General features: G+C 48.4%; 1 protein-coding gene across 1 annotated transcript in view; it reads right to left on the minus strand.

Annotated features, from left to right (window-relative positions):
• Positions 1-13,499, minus strand: part of LOC139048907 (uncharacterized) — a 100,201-nt gene that overhangs the window by 14,318 nt on the left and 72,384 nt on the right. Inside the window, exons 2-5 of the mRNA XM_070523837.1 lie at positions 6,045-6,106; positions 2,996-3,229; positions 2,130-2,220; positions 590-883 (exon numbers count right to left, since the gene is read on the minus strand). Coding sequence (XP_070379938.1) covers positions 590-883; positions 2,130-2,220; positions 2,996-3,229; positions 6,045-6,099 — 674 coding nt within the window. The 5' untranslated portion in view covers positions 6,100-6,106. The remainder of the gene's footprint in view (positions 1-589; positions 884-2,129; positions 2,221-2,995; positions 3,230-6,044; positions 6,107-13,499) is intronic.

Below are 13,499 nucleotides of genomic sequence, written 5' to 3' on the forward strand. Positions count from 1 at the left end.
GTACACATTAGCATCGGCAGGCACACTTATTATTCCAGCGGAAGGGGAACACAAACGCGTCACATCGATGTCTATCGCAGGAAATTACTGCTCGCATTCTTCTCTCTCTCTCTTTCACTCCCGCATCCCCCTCCTCACGTGTAGGGTAGCAAACTAGAGAGTCTGGTTTACCTCTCTGCCTTTCTTTCCTCCACTCTCTCTCTCTCTCTGCACGCATGCGAGAAAAGAGACGCCACACAAGAAATCGTGCATAGAAGCAGTGTAAGCGCTATGCCGATGCTGTGGTTTGGCCGCAATATTCACAAGTATGTCTTTAATTTTCTCTCCTAGTAATCAGTTTTCTAGTGAAGGAATGGAAAGAGTTTAATGAGAATACTTCATAAGTGTAAACATGCCTAAAGTTTCTTTTCGGTGTCTCTTCATATCATAAAATCATTCGACGTACGCCTATAGCTTGCACCTGACGGCACGGACACAGTTTCTCATCGCGCTGGTACTCCAACATGGTGGCTCGGACGACGTCAGACCGAGCCATCTCTAAATAAAGTGTTAGAAAGAAGCGTGGAGTCGCTGTACTGTGTACACGTACTTGGAGATGACTCGCACGTCGAAACCGCTGTCGATGTACTCCTTGCCGGCGGGCATGGCGACCGAGAGTAGCAGACGTTCCTTGCCCCTAGGCACGGCCTCGGCCTCGAAGGCCTCGCGTAGCTCCCGGATGAGCTGCGCGTACCCTTGCTTGTCCTCTGGCTTGCCTCCCTCGCGGAAGGCCGGGTACTCCCAGTCCATGTCGAGGCCATCGAAGCCGTGCTCGCGGCAGAACTTGATCGCGCTGCGAACGAACTTCTGCCGCTGGCTCCGGTCGGACACCATGTGCGAGAACCTGCAGCAGACGACAAACGGGGGACAGACGTGGTGAGCGAAGGGGCGAGAGAGTCTCGCGAGATCTCGGCTGGTCGTCGGGAAGAAACGTGACGACAGCGACGATGATTATGACAAAAAAGAGAAATTGTGAAGAGAAACCGTCGACGATGGGTAGCAATGTAAGCGAATAGGCGCTAGCTGTTGGCTTCGTTAAAAGGATGATGCGCCTGACGGCGTATAATTGTTGCTGAGATGATATTTAGGTTACGCTTGTTGTTTCATTGCCTAATTCGGCAGAGAACAGAGTCGTTAGCCGGCACATCTGTTGTGGTCGTATAGGTGGACAAAATTTGTTCCTTTAGGAGCTATAACGGTTCTTGTTTAGCAACGAACGTGCCCGACAGCATTCGTTGGTGGCTTCTTAATTTGCGCTTCGACGGTGAAAGTCTGATTTTCGACCACAAAAGCGGGTGAAAGAGCCAAGGAAAGCTGTTCGCTTTAAAAGAACGCAAAGAAGGCACAAGGACACGGACGTTCATAACATATATAGTGCAAATTGAAACAGACAGAAAAAGAAGGCAAGTAATGCCTGTCTGAGATGCTATCCTGGGCCACATCCTGTACACTGCCCGAATTTCGCCACGTTGGCATTTCGAATCACTCCGAGACGGTGTATAGCCACACCGCGCTAGGTAATCTGAGGTGTCAAGACAGCGGATTGGACAGTATGACAAAATTTGACAGTGTCCGCGGCACGTATCCCGAAATGACACCGCGGACAAGCATTACGTGTTGCCTTTTCCTCGTCTGTTTCAGTTTGCAACTATATACATTACGGACGAACCAAATGTTAACGAGCCGCATTCGACCATATTGTCAAATTCTCCATCATGTCTGCTCTGATTGGCCCACGAGGCTGGTACGGCCTCTCCGATTGGTTCGGAATGACAACATGGCGTAATTTGATCCCTATCACCGCCGCTCTGCTTTTTTTTCGTCGTTTGTTTCGTTTAGCGCAGTCTGTCAAATTGCTGCAGGGACAGTGACGCAGACCAAGTTGGAATAATTTTTTTAGAAAATGTATTTCTGACATTTTAACCCCCTCACGGAAGCCTCCACGACCCTGCATAATCTCATTACAATGGCCCGTTACTCCAAAAAAGAACGAATAACGCCGTGAAGTAAGCCAAGCTTTAGGATGTATTCGCACTGGGAATACGTCTTTTGCGCAGCAAATGCATCCACAGTTCCGCGCATCCACTAACCTTTTAGAGCCCTCGTTCCATCCACCCACGGCGACCATGGTCTTGAGACCAGGGTTGTACTGCTTCAGTCCCACGAACTTCTTGTAGTTACCTGCGGGCGTTGGTATTAGAAGGTCACAAAGAAGGAAACGCGCAAACTGTTGACCCTCGTACTGCAATTCGAGACTTTCGCAATTACAACATAGGCCTTAAAAATGAATAATTAAAAAGCTTGTTACCACATTTTAGGTAATAAACGAAGATATCGCCGAAGATGTTATGCTGCCAATGTCTGCCTATAGCCGCGCAGCTTATCTGCGAAAATGGCTGGGTCCTAGATTCGGCAGTTTCATTTAAATGATTACAAAGACGGCGCCGTCTAAAACAACACACAATACACAATGCACTTGTGAGCCTTACAAGGCTCACAAGTGCATCCCAGATTTTGATAGAACCAGTGTCCTGAACAGAGCTGATCATCAACTGACAAGGGGGATATTGGAAGCGCTTGAGATCAAAAATCGTGGTGTTGATTGTATCAGTGAAGCCTCAGTTTCTCTTTCGACAAAGGAACTGGCGTATCTTGAGAGCGTATCTTGGCTTCCCTGTGCGATGCAGATGACTGCCCTGTTTATTCTTGTTGTTTTGATCCTTGACAGCAGCTATATATTACTATGTCAAGAAATAAAACACTCAGTTGTTAGTGCGCCTACGTGCTGTCTCGTGTTCCCCTTCTTCGTGTGTTGTTTTATTCGGCGCCGTCTTTGTAATCATGCTTAACCAACTAGCCCACCAACACATGCTCAGTGACTTCATTTAAACGAACGTGTTCCGCATAAACAGAAGCGCCCGGTACAGTTGCGGAAAGAGATCAGTCAGTCACGCACCTTGCTCGATGTCATTGTACGGGTCGTACGGCTTCAGCTCGTAGCGCTTGTTGAAGCCGGCGAACGCGTAGATGATGTGCGTGCACAGGTATGGGTTGATGTTCTGCGGCGTGAACTTGGCCAGCGAGGGCCGGTACACGGCCCAGTTTGAGTAGTAGCAGACGATCTTCAGGTCCGTCCGCGGCTGCACTTCTCGGCGGGTGCGGTTGTGCCCTCCCTCGGCCGCGGCTGCCGCTGTGGAATAGATAGATGCAATAGATAGATAGATAGATAGATAGATAGATAGATAGATAGATAGATAGATAGATAGATAGATAGATAGATAGATAGATAGATAGATAGATAGATAGATAGATAGATAGATAGATAGATAGATTAGACAGAGGTAAGTATAGAGACAGTAGACAGCGAGAGAGACAGAGGTATAAAAGTAGATAGTGTGTAGAAGTAAAATATAAAAAGAGAGAGAAAGTTGATAGGTAAGAGTCCATAGAGAGAGAGTGACAGATTGGTAGAGAGAGTGTAGATAAATAGGGAGAGACAGGTAGATGAGAGCAGACGGAGAGAATAAGAAAAAAAAAGAGAGAGATAGAGAGATAGAGTAGGCAGGTAGGGATAGAGAGAAAGAGACGAAGTTGGTACTTCTACTCAAAATTACAAAAAGTTTCAGGGATAGCCAGCGCAACTCTGAAGCTGTTCCAGAGCATTGGCACAAACCGACAACCGGAAGTAGGACCGAGAATCGGGTGATACGAGATATCGGGAAAGGAAGAAACCGAACGCTAGCGGCTCTTTGACACTCTTCGCTTTCGGTTGCTGTCCCCGGCTGTCCCAAACTCGCAATATATATATGCAGACTATGTGAACCGTATTTGCTCCGCCCGCACTTGAAGATCCCGTCCTGGCAATTCGATTTTACGACCAAGTTACCCCAGATGCAAAGATCTGAAGTGCATGGACTTATCCGTCATCAGTGCAGAGATGTACGCGCGCTCTAATGATATTCTCAAACTCGACGGACCTGAGGGACCGCTCAGAGACGTGTCACTGTGTGGTCTGCACTGTAAACTAATTTGTGCACTTAAGGGTGAAAAGGTGTGCAGACTGGACTACAACTCGCACCCTTACTCCTTTCGGGTGTAAGAGTGCGATTTATAGACTGATTTACACCCTTATTCAGCCGTAGGGGTGTAAATTACTTTACAGTTTACTGTACGTCCCACGTCCTCCTTTCCCCTGCAACATAACCCGATGCAGGTATGGTTAACCTTCTTGCTTTTGCTTGTTACCCCTCCCCCCCCCCCCCCCCCCCACCGCCATCCCTTCCTTCAGCTCACCTAGCCACAACATATACACTCGCTTCACTTTACGGGGTGTGAATTTGGGCAGTCGGTAGTACACAGTGAACTTGCAAAAGCACAAACGGGACATAAACAAAGAAACAGGTACGACAAACACGGCGCTTTGCAACACTCCTAAACGTCGATCTTCCAGATGGATTAGTACGGCCCATTTTCTGGCTCACGAATGCTGCTTTTTTCGAACTTCTGCGATGGCATTCATCGTCTCCATGACGCCATCGAAGAGCACGCGATCGGTTCTCCGGCCACAGCCCTTTTCTTTCTTCCGGCTGCTGCGCATCGTTCTGCGCAGCCCGGGGATTCCACTCGACAGGGTGGCTGGTCGTTGCGGACGGACGAAGTCCGCTTCCTAGCTCGTTGGCTGCTGGTTGGCAGTGTTATAAGCTGGATCAAAAAGCGTGCAAAATGACAACTCTAAAGGGCCACCAAAGCGAAACAATAACTCAGTTTAGACTAATCAAGCATCGTTTGAGAACTCTGCAGGCAGTCATTTCAAAATAATAGTTTGATTATTAGATGAGAAAATGAAGGTCGAAGTATCAGTATTTGAATTTCGCGCCGAAACCCCAACGCCCGTACGTCAGCGTGACGTCAGGGATTCCAAAGTATGTTTTCGCATTTCGGCCGCGTTCGCTGAGTAAAGGTCACCGAAACTTGCCATGTGTAATATTTGGTTCCTTTAGAACGCGATGTGGTCAGTCTGTACCGCTATATAGTTAGGTAGGCCCTAGAAGCTGCCATCAGAATCCATGACGTCACAGCGACCAGGTGCGGGAATCTCAACGAGGCGTCGCCACCCGTCTTTCGTTCTTGCGCTCTTTCTGGCTTACCAAGCGTCTTATCGTGGTAAGAGTGGTGTTTTTGGTGTCGTAGAAAGGTAGTTTACTGATGCAGAAGAAATAATTTTTCTCTTTAGTGTCCCTTTAAAGAGGCAAACATCGGGTAAAGTGCCTCTTCGTACGTTTCTTCCTTGTTTCCGGCACTTCCGTTCATCGAGTTTCATGCAATCGTTAGAGGGAACTGTGGCGCAAATGTCTACGGCAGTGGCAAGCGGGGTGGTCAGGCAGCATAGCGATGACTGCTAGCGCATAGATTTGCCTAAACTTGGTCCTTCTGGCTTCGTAAAACGGCTGCTTGACTTTGTAAACTCCCCATTTTCGGGAAAGTGCTGGCCTGTAAGTAATTAAATAAAGATTATTGAAATTGTCCTATGGCCGTATTCGAACGCAGCACCTCAAGCACAGAAGCCCGATATTGAAACCATTATATATACGCCACGGACGCATACAAAAGCCGAACCGCTGCAGTTAGCAGCGATTATGAGTGTTCGCGGAGCCTTACTGCCTTCTGAATTTAAAAAAAAAGAAAGTATAGATTGCCTTGAAAGTTAGGCGAATGAAAACAAATAAAGCGTAATAAACGATGCCACAAGCGCGAAGCTCAGACAAATCCGTGTACTGACCATCATTCCCACGGTGGCTCGACGACCGCAGCGCCACAGTTCCCCCTGGTGATTAGTGTGGGAAGTTCTACGATTTTCGGTACTTCCGTTGCGACGATTCGTTCGCGTCGTAGTCTATTCGTTGTTCTATTATTAACCTTTATTGTTACACATATATTAGATATACGAGAAGAAGAAGAAGCTAGCTGCAGACGAAGAGCAGGAAGATGATGGTCACGTGACTCACGTGATACCCAGCCGGCACCCAGGACCGATAAGAAGAGCGCCGGCCACAGGTGCATGGTTCCCCTGCGAAAAAAGAAAAGAGAAAGGGAGATTAGTTTTATATGCTGCGCCAAGTTCAGACCTTGTGAGAAGGCCGCACACAATTTGAAGTTATATTAAATTATATTTAGGGGTTTTCCGTGCCAAAAAACACTATATGGTTGTGAGACATGCCGCAGCGGCGTACTCCGGGTTATCTTCGACCACCTGGACATCTTTAACCCGCACCCAATGCACAGCACGCGAGTGTTTTTTTGTATTTCCCCCGTCTCTCGTCACCTTGCGTTTTCGATGACTATATTTATTCCGAATTCATTACCGCGTAGAGCTGTGCAGTTTGGCCGCTGCTACAGAGCAACTTGCGATGCAATTCATATAATTTTATATGAGCACCCAACATGTTACGTAGCCAGGAGTTCCGTTCTCGTGCTGCGATTTTTGAGACACATTATTTCATTTGTTGTCGTTTTTTTTTTGAATTTGGCTACATTTCCTTATGTGGTATGTTTATTTTCCTGCTTTTTATTTTTTTTTCCTCAAAATTTCGTTAGTTCTCATTTGTGTGGCTATTCTGCCTCGTGGGTATGCGTCATGTCGAAACGGAACCGACATCCGCAAAGGTGGACGCCCGGAGGCACCAAACCGAATTTGTAACCCTGATCCACTGCTGTCGCAACAGTAAGAGAAGCAGACAACCTGGAAGCAACCCGCCGTGGTTGCTCAGTGAGTATGGTGTTAGGCTGCCGAGCACGAGGTCGGGGGATCGAATCCCGGCCACGGCGGCCGCATTTTCATGGGTGCGAAATGCGAAAACACCCGTGTACTTAGATTTAGGTGCACGTTAAAGAACCCCAGGTGGTCGAAATTTCTGGAGTCCTCCACTACGGCGTGCCTCATAATCAGAAAGTGGTTTTGGCACGTAAAACCCCATAATTTTTTTTTTTAACCTGGGAGCTCTGAACGAATCCTCTGACGTGTCCCGGCCACGGTTCTGTGAGTAGCCTTCGTCAAAGCGCACTTCATTGCCAGAGTTCTCACCACCGTCACCACACCTGTCACGTGTGCTCATTATCGCCGCGGGGAGTGCTCCCCTGGTTCACCGCCTTCTCTGCAGAGCAGCGGCGTAAGACGTCGAAGCATGCATTCTTTAGTGGGGAGGAGAGATCTGATCAACAGGCCGAAGGCGAACGCTGCAGCCAAGGTCGGCCAGGCGCAAGGTGAACGGTACACAATGCACGTCTCAAGGGCCGAGTGACCGAAGGTCGATAATTATAGCGGTCAGGCAGGCAGGCAGGCTGGCGGCTATTGATCCTTCCACCTAAGTGGTGGTGCTCGAGATTGACGACGGGTGATAGCTACGGCGGTTTGGCCGAGGCTGCGTCTTGGTCGACGGAGAATGAAATTAAGGGAAACGTCTGAGCGGTAACGTAAGCTACTTGGCTAATTTTCTCGACCCATGGAGTCGGCGCAGAAAAAAAGGAATACTGCGTCGGTCACGCCGTGGCAAGTACGAAGGCAACAAAGGCAGTGATGTATGGTATTTCTACTGCACTGAAGCCTTCGCCATGGAAGACTGCAGGTACTGTGCGTTTGCCTTGATGCTCTGCAGTCTGCACTGCGAATTCGGTGCCGTAATGTAGAATACCACGTAGTACAGAGGCTGGGGTGTCATCCACGTTGTCGCTTTCGCTGTATACAAGACTACAGACACTCTGCTGGGTTTTCTCTCTGGAATATTGCGGCCACAGCGCTGTAGTCGGTTGTAGAAAACTGTATACACTGTAATGAAGACTTTTCTGTAGTTCTTGCTGCAGAAGGTCGCGGTCACTCAGATGTACTTTGCTGTAGAATAGTACAGAAACTGCACTGCAGCCTTCGATGTGCGAGATTACGGTCGTGGTGCCGTAGTTGTATAAAGAACTATGCTGAGACGGTAGCGCAGTCATCGATGTAGTTATCTTTTTTTACTGTACAAGATTACGGAACTGATTTGCAGTCAGCTGTGGAGAACTGTGCGCACTGTGGCGTGTATGGTCTTCACTGTTGTGTTCGATGTAGGTAACAAGTAAATTTGTTGTACTGTGCCTGCTCGCACCAGGCGCGCTGTTTGCAATCATGGAGCCTGACAATGCAGCACTCGAATCCCACGCGATGCTCGAAGCTTGGTAGGAACACGTACTGATAGCAAAGGAGAATATGACGTCACTGTATTCCCATGCATCTGAAGGTACGCAGGAATACAGTTGGTACGTTGCAGGCTAAAAAAAAAGAAAAGAAAGAAAACAAAAGCGCTCGATCTGTGAGTGATCGGAATAATTGCGTATGTGCATAGAAATGTGTCAGTGTTTAAGTTTTCATTGCTTTGGTTTAAGCGTCGACAGTCGCTAAAGCCTTTGTGCGTAGGAAAGCGACAAGTGTTTTGTTTTTTTTCCCTCGTATTGGAGGGTGAATGCCATTTATAGGCTTTCCCTCGACCAGAAAGCTCGTCGAGGTCATTGTATTCTTCGAGAACCAGGTAGAACATAGCAGAGTCCGTGTATACATTCGGGGGCCTAAGAACACTTCAGCCGTTTGTGTGCATACATATAGTTTCTCTCTTTACCTTCGCGACTTGTTCCTATTTCCAGCTGCCCTCGCTATAACCGTTGTTCTCACGCTTACGAGGTGTACGTAGACTTAATCTGTTCTTCCTCTTTCCCATTATGCCCTGGCACGTACGTTGGGCAGCAGACTGACCAGTGGTCGTTCCTATTTTAGCTCACGATCGAAAGAAAACCCAAGGAAATGCTGCGTTTTCAAGGCCTAACGTACGAAACGCCGTTAACTGACAAGCCAACGCGAAACTACGATATCCCGAAGCATTTTCTCGGCTCCACGTGTCACGACGTGCAGTAAGCACGTCGTGACACGTCGATTTTCGCTCTGTAGCGCCGCCCAAGAACAGTATCGGTGTAAGACGCATCGTGTGAGAACAGTGGACCAACGTCGGCCACTTATCGGCCTTACTTGAGGCAACGATGAACGCATCAATTTCTTGCAACATCGGCAGGGCCCTCAGGTGCGATGCCTTGAACTGCCATGCCAACGTGAAATAACAATATCCCGCATTATCACTGTACTGTATAGGAAAAAGGAAACCTAAGCGCCAGTGTAGTTCCCACCGTGCGGCTTACATCGGCCCAACAATGGCAGCTCAATTCGACGCCACTTGAATGTGGGGATTAACACTATAGCATATGGCTTAGAAAACCCTCACGTGCGACAAATTTAACTGCCGACAAGACGTGTAGAGCCATTTCCCGAACCATCCTCTTCAACAATACGCGAAAACACCCGCCGTGGTTGCTTATGGTGCCTAAGGTGTTGGGCTGCCAAGCACGAGGTCGCGGGATCGAATCCCGGCCGTATAGCGGCCGCATTTCGACGGGGGCGAAGTGCGAAAGCACCCGTGTACTTAGATTTAGATGCACGTTAAGGAACCCCAGGTGGTCGACATTTCTGGAGCCCCCCACTAGGGCGTGCCTCATAATCAGAAGGTGGTTTTGGCACGTAAAACCCCACAATTTATAATTTTTTTAACACGCGAAAACAACTAACGTTACAGTCTCGCACGAAGCAGTGCCAGAAATTTCCACTTCGGCGCGCCTCATAATCAGATAGTGGTTTAGGCACGTAAAACCACCTAATTTAAATTTTTTTAATACGCGAAAACGTTTAGTAAAGCAATGAAGGGGTCTAGTTGGTTAACGTTAATGGTTATATTGCGCTTTGTTGTACAGTGACGACATTAAGTGAAGGACAGGACGTACGTAGCGCTACGTACGTCCACGTCCTGTCCTTCACTTAATATCGTCACTGTAAAACCAAGCGCAATGTAACCATGAACGCGAAAACAACGTTCCAGTCTCGCACGAAGCAGCGCCATTAAACGCCGGCCCGGCGTGGCGCCATATTGGCGTGCCGCTGTTCTTGCGTCGGTCCGTCGGTAAACAAAAGATCACGCGCCACGTGGCCTCACAGTGGCGTGAAATTGACTCTGCTCTCAGTGCCTATACCCGGGTAAGACACCTTTTCGGGACTCCCACGCCGCACCCCTTCAACCGCCCGTGTGACTTTCTCTGTGTGCGTGTTTGTGCTAGTGGCGTGACTTCTCTTGCGCGCTCGCTTTTGTTTCAAGCGCCGGCCTCCTTTCCCCGTCTCGCTATCTCAGGCCGTTTAAAAATGCAACAATGCTCTCCCACGGCCGGCGAAAGCGGAGCGCGCTGTTGGAATTTCACTTCGCCAGCACTCCCCGCCGCCCTTCCACTCCCCTCCCCCACCCCCCTTCGTCGTCTTTCCTCCGTCTCGATCGCACGGCAAAGCGGAGCACGGGAGTGCTGCTGGCCGCATTCCGACTGCTGCCGCAAGAGATCTAAAACACGTCGCCGCGCGACGAGTATTCGATTACCACCCCGGTGGCGCTCCGCAGATGCATCGGCGATGCAACTATATACCTCGCTTGCTTCGCGAAAGTCGTGTACGTATACGCCGTTGAAGGGACACTAAAGTGAAAGATGATTTCTTCTGCATTAGTAAATTACCGTTCTTGAACAGCACTCTTACACTGACTGCACTGACTGCACTGCACTGCACTTACACTGAAAAACACCACTCTTACAACGATAAGGCGTTTGGTAAGCCAGAAAAAGCGCCAGAGCGAAATACGGGTGGCGACGCCTGCTTAAGTTCCCGCACCTGGGGGCTGTGACGTCTTGGATTCTGATGGCATCTTCTAGGGCCTGCTAATTATATATAGCGGTACAGACTGACTACATTGCGTTCTAAAGGGACCAAAGATTAAAAATGGCAAGTTTCGGGAACCTTTGTTCTGCCAACGCGGCCCAAATGCGAAAACATACTTTGGAATCCCTGACGTCACGCTGACGTACCAGCGCTGAGGTTTCGGCGCGAAATTCAAATAATGATACTTGGACCTTCATTTTCTCATCTAATAATCAAACTATTTTTTTTTATATGACTGCCTGCGGGGTTCTCAAACAATGCTTCACTAGTATGAACTCATTTATTGTTTCGCTTTAGTGTCCCTTTAAAGAAACGAACGCAAGGGCTGTTTTGAATTCGGAGAGTCGCTTCGAAGGGCGGTTTAATGAGAGCAGCATTCCGGGCAAGTTGCTAATCCATTGCTTAAATGATACTGCGCGACATAAAAAAAAACGACACGGACGTGAGAGAAGACGACACACCAAGCGCAATGGAGTCGTTGAGTCGTTTCTTCTGGCGAAGGTCCTTTTTTATTTTAGAGCGCAGCTCTTTGGCGTCCGTTCCTGGGTTTCGCGTCGTCGTCGTCGTCGTCGTCGGCGTTGTCGGCGTTGTCGTCGGCCTCGTAACCAGCTCGCCGACGAATCTGCTGCTCCGCCGCCGCGCATGCGCGCTGTCGGCTCTCCGGGCGAGGGAGGATGATGGAAGGGAGGAGGAGAGATTGTGGAGGAGGGCTGGCTACACAAATGGCTCTTTGGCGTCCGTTCCTGGATTTCGCGTCGTCGTCGGCCTCATAACCAGCTCGCCGACGAATCTGCTCCGCCGCCGCGCATGCGCGCTGTCGGCTCTCCCGGCGAGGGAGGATGATGGAAGGGAGGAGGAGATTGTGGAGGAGGGCTGGCTACACAAATGGCTCTTTGGCGTCCGTTCCTGGGTTTCGCGTCGTCGTCGGCGTTATCGTCGGCCTCGTAACCAGCTCCGCCCCCCTTTCATCCCCCCAGCGCTAGCAGCGACCGACTGATACCGCTTTCGTGAGTCCGCTACCGCACTCACGAAAGACGTCGTGCACTTCCTGCAACTCGCATTAACCGTCCATCGATCCACACCGATGTTAGTAGTGGGGGACTTTAATGTTGACATAAAGACAAACAGCAATTTCCTAACACTTATGCGGGAGAACATCCCGTTCCTCTCGCTCGTAACGCGTCCCACGGCTGTGACAACCTCGCGAGGCACTTGTATACATCTCGTCTTTGAGAATCAAGCATTGGTGTACCAAGTCGAACATATATCAGTCTATTTCTCCGACCACAAAGCTTCCTTCATGACTGTTAAGAACTGTTAGTGGAGTCTTTGTTAAAGGAATACGTGTGAAAAATAAAAAAAAATTCTTTGATAGCGCATACATGTGTTGCTCGATTTCTTTGCCTCAATCTATCGAAAAGGTGAAACAGCTTACTTGCTGCGCTCAAATTTCGCATTAGGAAGTAACGTAATCGTCGGCAATTTTTTATTTTTTCTTTAATGAGCGCCAATGTGTGATAACCGAAGAGGCCTTGAGGCATCGAACGAATTGCTGCCTCTATCCTGTCGCGTTTTGGGTTTTATTGCTTTCTAATGGTTCGCCGATGCTCGAGCGTCTGGATGCCTTTCCGTACCGCTGCGGGAGATGCGAGGCCTTGATGCACTGTCGACGCCCCTTTGCGGTCTGGTTTGAGTTTTATTTGCTTTTGAATGGTTCGCAAGATTCTTCGCCGTCTCGATAACATTTCGGTCTCGTTGCGGGAGAACCCAGTACACACCGTTAAGCCTCTCTTTTCTTCCACCGCACGAGTGCCCAGAATACGGCTTGAAATGCCAAACCCGGACCCAGATTTACGATTAACTTTTGTTCAGTTGGAAAGCTGTCTTTTCTAAGAAACCCGTGTGGGTTTCCTTTGTAGCTTCGTGCTACATGTAGTCGGTGGGATGACAATATATTTTTTTCTGTTTCTTGAACCTTCCACCCCGTTGCGGCGTCCGCAGAACTGATTCACCATATAGTATTGGGTTAGAAGTTATAGAGCAACCGAAAGTCGAACAAGATGGTAAATGATTCATGGCCGTCCACTACGGCGTCTCTGAAAGCCCCTGTGATGCCTCGGGGCGGTAAACTCAATCAATCAATCAATCAATCAATCAATCAATCAATCAATCAATCAATCAATCAATCAATCAATCAATCAATCAATCAATCAATCAATCAATCAATCAATCAATCAATCAATTCGCCAGAAAGGCAGGCGTGCGAACGCAATTACAAGTAGAACGAAAGGCCTTTGCCTTGCCCTTTTCGTTCTGTACTTGCGTTCATGTTCGCATGTCTGCTTCACATTATAGCACAAAGCCTGTAGAGGAGTCGACCTCCGACCGACATCTCTGCCATTTCTTGAACAAACTTCTCTGCTCCATCACAACGCATACAGGACGCGCATAAGGAAGACTGGCAACAAAAAAAAAGTCAAGAAGCACAGACCGCTAATAAAGGCATATATATATATATATATATATATATATATATATATATATATATATATATATATATATATATATATATATATATATATATATATATATATATATAATGGATCCTGGAAAGGTTTGCCAGGCGGCATGTCCG

The sequence above is a fragment of the Dermacentor albipictus genome, chromosome 8 (genome assembly GCF_038994185.2).
Source record: "Dermacentor albipictus isolate Rhodes 1998 colony chromosome 8, USDA_Dalb.pri_finalv2, whole genome shotgun sequence".
Taxonomy (NCBI): Eukaryota; Metazoa; Arthropoda; class Arachnida; order Ixodida; family Ixodidae; genus Dermacentor; species Dermacentor albipictus.